The sequence below is a fragment of the Callorhinus ursinus genome, unplaced genomic scaffold (genome assembly GCF_003265705.2).
Source record: "Callorhinus ursinus isolate GAN/ISIS: 27379988/994484 unplaced genomic scaffold, GSC_fseal_2.0 scaffold14, whole genome shotgun sequence".
Classification (NCBI taxonomy): domain Eukaryota; kingdom Metazoa; phylum Chordata; class Mammalia; order Carnivora; family Otariidae; genus Callorhinus; species Callorhinus ursinus.
The window spans coordinates 46,644,616-46,651,783 of NW_027397076.1; the positions used below are offsets into that span (position 1 = coordinate 46,644,616).

At 48.6% G+C, this 7,168-nt stretch overlaps 1 protein-coding gene across 2 annotated transcripts; it reads right to left on the reverse strand.

The window, feature by feature from the left end:
- Nucleotides 1-758: 758 nt before the first annotated feature.
- CDK2 (cyclin dependent kinase 2) lies at nucleotides 759-6,447 on the reverse strand. Of its 2 annotated transcripts, XM_025883340.2 has the most exons (8): nucleotides 6,097-6,447; nucleotides 5,291-5,368; nucleotides 5,063-5,183; nucleotides 4,221-4,391; nucleotides 3,629-3,730; nucleotides 2,800-2,943; nucleotides 2,293-2,496; nucleotides 759-2,011 (listed from the first exon to the last, which is right to left on the reverse strand). In XM_025883340.2, the coding sequence occupies exons 1-8, from the start codon at nucleotides 6,210-6,212 to the stop codon at nucleotides 1,907-1,909; spliced, it is 1,041 nt and encodes a 346-aa protein (XP_025739125.1). In that variant the 5' UTR covers nucleotides 6,213-6,447; the 3' UTR covers nucleotides 759-1,906. The 2 variants fall into 2 exon arrangements, with proteins under 2 accessions (XP_025739125.1, XP_025739126.1); XM_025883341.2 differs by lacking the exon at nucleotides 2,800-2,943 and having other exon boundaries at nucleotides 6,097-6,445.
- Nucleotides 6,448-7,168: the final 721 nt, after the last annotated feature.

The following is a 7,168-nucleotide window of genomic DNA, read 5'->3' on the forward strand; positions in this document are numbered from 1 at the left end:
TGGGGGCTGACCCTCGGGCCCTGCCCTCTATGACAAATTGGCGGCGGAAAGAGAAACATCTCACCTGAGGACCCGGAGCCTGGGAATTTAAGTGGCACTCTCGTCGATGCGGCCTCCTTTTTGTGGGGCCCCAGAGGACAGGAATTTTTGGGGTGGCCGGCGCCGGCGGTCTGAGATATTTTTTGGTGGGGCTGAGACCGAGGCAACTCCAAGAAGTAGTAGCTTGGGGAGACTTTAACGCCTTCCATAATTTGTCATACAGACAATTGATATATTCTGAGTCGTATATAAATGTGATTAAAATATCTTTAGAAAACTGTGATGTGCAACAAAAAGGAAAAACGACGAGCTTACTGGGAAATTAAGTGTCAAGGCGAATTCCCATGGAGCCCACGTCCAACCGCTGTTCCTAAGTCCCTCCTAAGTCTCTGAAATTCTGGAACTGCCACCTTGTATGTATATGTATGTGGGGTGTGTGGGTGTGTGTGTGTGCGCAGGGGATGATTCAGGTTTGTGGGGAAAGTGAAGTAGGTTTCCATTTCTTTGACAGTAAAATGGGGGCAACAATTCTCATTTTGCCCACTTTGGGCACTATCCCAATTGCATAAAAGAGGCCGAATTGGGGTGAGGTGGGTAGCCCTGCACAGAGAGATTAGGAAAAAAGGGGAGCTCTGAAACCAACTATCACATATTCTCTCTCTCACGTCATTCTTTCAGTAAATATATAAGTAAAGGAGGAAAGAGATGAACTATAAAACTAGGAACTTTTGTTTTTAATGAATTACAAACTAAATTACAAATAATGTTAATAGCAAGAACACTTGAAGACAAGAGGTGGGAGAAGAGAGACAAAATCATAAAAAGAAAAAAATACTCTTTTTTTAAACATTCGCATTACAAATCCCAAGGTGCGCATGGCAACAAATCCACCCACTCCCACTTAAAAAACTACTATAACCTGAATGAAATATAAATATAATTATTCATCCTTCTTTTAAAGAAAAAAATTTTCCCAATGCCCTCACTCAATCACAGCCCTAAAAAAGTGTCAGCATTCTCAAAATGATGTCTAAACCCTAACTTCCACTCCTATGGGGTGGCCTTCAGAGGAAGATGGGACCTGGGACATGAAGAACTAAGAATCTTAAAAGGAAGAGAAACATTGAAACAACTTTTCCTTGCCTCATAAGGCCACAGTGAAGCACAGTTCCTGTCCTGATACCAAGAGGTATCAGCTTCCCAGATACCTCTTGCCCGTAGGAGGGACAGAAAGGGGGTTCTAGGGGCAATCATTTCTACTGCAGTCCCATAAGGACTGCAGAGACTGGGAGTCTTGAGTCTCCTACACTGTTAGGTGAGATGAAACACTAAAACTAGGGTATAGATTGGTTGGTCTATTTTTCAACCTAATTCTTTAAAACAGGCCCCTCCCTATGTTTTTGTTTTGCTTGGTTTTCAAAAGTTCCAACTTAGGTCCTCTGCTATCAGTTGGCCTTACAAACACAGTGGTCGCAGAAGGCTTGGGGTGTCTGTCTTCCCAAACACAGGAAATAATAATTTCAGGGCTTTCAGAGATTGGGATGGCAAACCCTATGGGGCGGGGGGTGGGGGTGGGGAGAGTCAGTCTTTTTTTTTTTTTTTAAACACCAGCCCTCCTCAGCAATGACTAAGAGGAGGAGGAGAGGGTGGTGGAGGGACTTAAGTGCATCTAATACTGAAGCTTCCTTTCATTTTCACCTATTTCTCCCCTCCACCCTTTATATCCCCAGAGTTGGCTGGTTAAGAAGGGGAGGTGGGTGTTAAGGCAGCCAGACAAGATCAGAGGGCAAATAGCCCAGGGCCAAGCCAAATCAGGCCCCTGCTGGAGGAGAGGATGAGACTTGGGGTAGGGGCTGGGGGAAGGACATCAGAGTCGAAGGTGTGGTACTGGCTTGGTCACATCCTGGAAGAAAGGGTGAGCCAGAGCTGCCTTTGCCGAAATCCGCTTGTTGGGGTCGTAGTGCAGCATTTGCTGGAGGGAGAGATGTATGCTGACTTCAGTGATATGACAGTGGACTAAATGGGCAGCAGGTGTTCCAAGAAATCAGGAAACCAGTATTCCTTTTACCCAAGGCAGAGTTCCCAATTCCCTCCTCCCTATACTTGAACGGGTGTGCCAACAGGGAGAGAGAGAAGCAGGGGCTAGGGAAATGCCAAGACCCAAAGTCCAGGGTCTCATCCTTCCTTCATCCTGGAAAAAACCTGCCCTGGGGAAGTAAATGAGAGGAAATGGGTGCCCATCCCAACTCTCACCGACAGCAAGCTCCGTCCATCTTCATCCAAGGGAGGAACAACTTTGCTAAAATCTTGCCGGGCCCACTTGGGGAAACTCGGCTTATAATCAGGCATAGAAGTAACTCCTGGCCAAACCACTTCATCTGGGGTCCCCAGAGTCCGAAAGATCCGGAAAAGTTGATCAATTTCAGAATCTCCAGGGAATAGGGCCCGGCGGGTCACCTGAAAATGGGGAAAGAGAAAAGGCCAAGACCCGTACTGATGTCAGTCAAAGCTGCTCCCTGTGCAATGGAGGTTCCCACAGGCAGTGGAAGGTCAGCAGGGCCCCATGACTCCCTCCCCAGGGCCTTTCATGGGGTCAGTCACACAGAGCTTGAGACAATGAAGTCCCTTCATCTGTCTCCTCGCCCCCTCCTTCCTTCCCCCAACCATGCCTTTGCAGATCCCCAAGGCTGGGTGGGGCTGGGAGGGGGTGAATGTCTGGGGTGCCACTGACATGTAGCAAAGGGATCCCAAGCCACTCACGGGGTGTGGGGTAGACACTGCGGTCATCCCCCCTCCTTGTGATGCAGCCACTTCTAGATAGGAGCACAGCGGGCAGAGACTGTGTCTTCCATTTCTTCTGTGTTCCCCACAGCACCTAGCATGGTGCTGGGTACACACTAGGTGCTTAACAAATATTTTTTGATGAATTGAGAGAGGAATATGGGCAATTGTAAGGTAATGTACTGGGGGATAAATGCACATTTTATATACAGGCTAGTGGTTTCTAAGCCCCCAGTTACAACCCAGATAAAGGACCATAAAACAAATTGCGGATTTGATTTGAAAATGCAGCCCACTCCACTGTTATATTAAAGGGGATGGGAGCTCCCATAAAAGGCTGGGCCTCAGGGATCCTTCATTCTGAAAAGCCAGAAGTTGAGGGGGACATGATTTAAGTCTGCAGTTTAAATAAAAGGTATGGATAGATAAGGTGAATACAGTTGGTTTCACCATATTCCTGGAACCCTACAATAAGGTCTACAGGCCAAATGAAGGAGGCACTGAATGGCAGGTACTCATTCTCCCAAATATATGCAAACTAAAGCTAAAACAGCTGCAGAAATGATTTAGCTCAATTCAGGGGTAAAGATGTGTTTTGAGTGCTAAGGCCGTTTGAGGTTATACTAACATTGTGGTTGGCATCAGGGACAATAGTCCTATCCTTTCCCCCCTACCTGCCTTGATGCTACTCTAGAGAAAAAAAACCCTATGATAATAGAAGGGCCACGGGTCTAGGCAAAGAAACAGTTGTGTTGTTCTTGAATGTGGGGAGGAGTGAGCTGGGTGGAACTTGGGCTTGCCTCCGTACCATTTCAGCAAAGATGCAGCCCAGGCTCCAGATATCTACAGCTGTGGAGTAGTACTTGCAGCCCAGAAGGATTTCAGGTGCTCGGTACCACAGGGTCACCACCTGGGGACAAGAGCAGGAAGGGGAGGGGTGGTGCATGGGGCATGGTGATTCCCACATCTCAGCTCCTCAGTGTTACTCTGCTAACTCTCAGCCTGTTAACAAGCAGCTTCTCCCCCTTCATCTTTCCCATCTTTCTGACTTCCCCTCAGTAAAATGTATATACAACTTCTTAGACCGGAGTTAGCCTCGCCCGTTGACTCTGAGGACCATATTTTCTGAACCCGCAATTTGCAACCTTCCTGGAGAACTTGAGACAAATGGTCATAATTTTAATGGTGTGCCATCCAGCTCTCCTGGCTTCATATCTATCAAAGCCCAGTTAGCCCCACAATGTGAACTTGGTGCATACTCTAAAACTTCTTGGGGTAGCCAGACATACTTTCCATCTAGTGAGAGAGAAACTGCTGACCAGATAGGTTTAGTAATTTTGTGAATGTCCTTGTTAACACCTCCCAGGAAGTTCAGAGAAGAAATGTAGAGAGGGTCTCACCTCATGGGTGTAAGTACGAACAGGAACTCCAAAGGCTCTGGCTAGTCCAAAGTCTGCTAGCTTGATGGCCCCCTCTGCGTTGATAAGCAGATTCTGAGGTTTGAGGTCTCGGTGCAGAACCCGATGAGAATGGCAGAAGGCTAGGCCCTGAAGCAGCTGGAACAGATAACTCTGACAAAGGAGAGAGAGAGGACTTTGTTCCTCCACCACAGTGAGCTATTAGGGTCTACTCTCTGACTGCAAAGCTCAACTAAAGCCTTTTACTATATTAGATTATAATTACATGTTTATAAGCTGTATATCCCATTGGAGTGAGAGGCCCTTCCAGTGAAGACAAGAACTAGGTCTTACTCAGTTTTGCATCTCTTTTCCATATCCTGTGCCTAGCACATTGAAGGTGCTCAATAAATGTGCACTGAATAAACGTTTGTTGGTAGATTGAAAGTAGCTTGGGGAGTAAAGAACCCAGTCCTAAAACAGACAACAGAGACTCACTGGCTATTTCTCCTACCAAACAAGTGGAAGGGCTTCTTGGAGGAATCTACCGAGTGCCCTCAAGTCCCATTTATCTGAGTTTCATCTGACTTTCCACCTGAGCTACAAAGTTGACTCACTAGGGTTTCAACTTCTTTGATTCTCCTGCCCAGCCCAGGGGTTAATAAGCATAATGAGCAGTGAAAGAGCCACAAAACAAAGGTGTGTGTGTGTGTGTGCATGTGTGTGTAGGGGGATGAGGGCTGGGGAGGAAGCCAAGATCACAAATCATCACTCAGTCTGAATTGCCTGTCTTCAGTCCCCCCAAAACTTGCCCATGTTGGGGAGGAGTTGTTGAGAAGGATTACCTTGATGAGGGGAAGAGGAATGCCAGTCAAAGCAGAGGCATCCATAAATTTCTTCAGATCCTGATGCAGAAACTCAAAAACCAGGTAGAGTTTGTTTTCTGTGTGGATGACATCCAGCAGCCTGGGAAGAGAGGTCCAGGAATGGAGGTGAGGAAGAGTAATACCCAGGCTACACAGACAGAACACATCCTCCTTTACTGCCAGAGCACCGCCCAGATACATACTTACTTGACAATGTTAGGGTGGTTAAGCTCCTTAAGCAGAGAGATCTCTCGTATAGCAGTACTGGGTACACCCTCCGTCTCACTTGGAGAGGTTGAGAGAGCAGAGATAGGAATGTGGTTACAAATATTCCTTTTCCCCCAGCCCAGTCATTCTTTTCCTCCCAATGAGACACCACCCCAGCATCCCCTAGGAAAGTGAGAAAAGAGAAAGGGTGCTGTAGGAGTTAATTCATGGGTGGACAGGGAGTGGTTTTTTAATACATTAAGGTCATTATTTCTTCTCTTCCCAGGGGTAGGTAAGTAAAGCCTTCTGGTGGAGGTGAAGAAGAGAGAAGGTAACAGGGAAAAAATAGGAGTAGCAGCACCCAGCCTCCCTAGAGGGGCCAGTGAGGTTCAACTGCCATTCTTTTGAAAGAAGTAGAGAATTCTAAGATGAGGGTGGGGTTGGGGCAGTGAGGAGGGCTCTTCATTCAGAAAGGTGCTCTTCACCGGTTCCCACAAAACCCAACTCCACGGGGAGTCCTGGACCCCATCTCAGAGGCCTCCTTCCTCTTCCTGACTCTTCCTGACTGCAGATTTGGGGGCATCACTCGGCTTTGGGGAGGAAGTTTCCCACAGATTCTACAGTTCCCTATACTCTCCAGAGGGAAGCCCTTCACTGTCCTCCAACCCACCTCTCCACTTCAAAAGAAGTCCCTCCCTGCTACCTTCCGGTCCTTGGACGGCTACCCGTCTGTTGGGGTGGGGGCGGGGGGGGGGCACTCAAGGAGCTCCCGAGTTAGAGGAGTCCCGGGTACAGAGGCCACTCACGTGTCCAGGCGGATTTTTTTAAGCGCCACCACTTCTCCCGTCACCTTGTTTTTGGCTTTGTACACAACTCCGTACGTGCCCTCTCCGATCTTTTCCACTTTTTGGAAGTTCTCCATGAAGCGCTAGCGAGTCGGGTCAGCCCGGCCCTGGAGCGGGGGCCTGGGAACCCTGCAAAAGGCGGGCCCCGGCTCTCGGGGGGGTGGAGGAGGGGGAAACAGGGCCCAGCTCTGCGGCCCCAGGTCGGGATGGAACGGAGTGTATCTCTCGCTCTTGTCAATTTGTCCAACTTGAAACAATGTTGCCGCCTCCCCTCCAGTTCCCTACCGCCACCAGAGGCCCCGCCCCTCCTTCCCGCGTTTCCCTAGCCCCGCCCCCAGCCCTTCCTATTGGTCAACGTCAGAGCGGAGGGGCGAGCCCAGCGCCCCTAGCTGCCGCAAAAGGCCCCACCTCGCGCAAGTTTAGTTCCGAGGATCCTTAACGCAAGTTTCTGTCTCGGTGGGGAATATAAATGTCTTTTTCCAAGTACCTGATTTGAAGTCGAGTTTCTTAACTGTGTCCTGAATCTGTAGGGATTTCCTGATCTCTAATTCGCCGTTTCACCAACCCTAGGGAAAATGTGTCTCGCCCTAAAATTCCACCTGGCCCAGAGAGTCTCCCTTGAAAAGCAGGAAGCTAGGAATCTCATTGTCTGGGTTTTCTGGGCCTTAAAGATGTTCATCCCGCCTCTCTACCCGTCCTATACTATCTCTCTGTTTTAGGATGCAGGGTCTCTGTCTCTTTGAGAGGTTTCCTGGTTTAACTCAAACAACAGACTGATTCACTAGCCTATGATTAATTATATGTGTCCGGTACATGTTATGTAGCTGACCTTCAATCAATTATTTCCCAGTCAAGAAGGGAGTGACCCAGTGAAACCAGAAACTGTCATTGAGTAGCGGGATGGTCCAGGGACCAGGATCCCTTGTCAGTTCTGCTTTTCTCCGGTCCTCCTGCCCCTCCCAAGCCTCTCCTGGAGGAAGGGCTATGCAAATGAGCACCCCTCTCCTATATAGGGGCTTCTCCCAGCCCCCCC

Bases quoted from the DNA above. Each gene is read 5' to 3' on its own strand.
- CDK2 (XM_025883340.2), bottom strand. From the start codon at position 6,212: ATGGAGAACTTCCAAAAAGTGGAAAAGATCGGAGAGGGCACGTACGGA. The intron at 4,392-5,062 runs GTAATCCTTCTC...CTCCTTTGTCAG, and splicing joins TTCCTCTTCCCCTCATCAAG to AGTTATCTGTTCCAGCTGCT. The intron at 2,012-2,292 runs GTGAGAGTTGGG...CTCTCCCTCCAG, and splicing joins ATGGACGGAGCTTGCTGTCG to CAAATGCTGCACTACGACCC.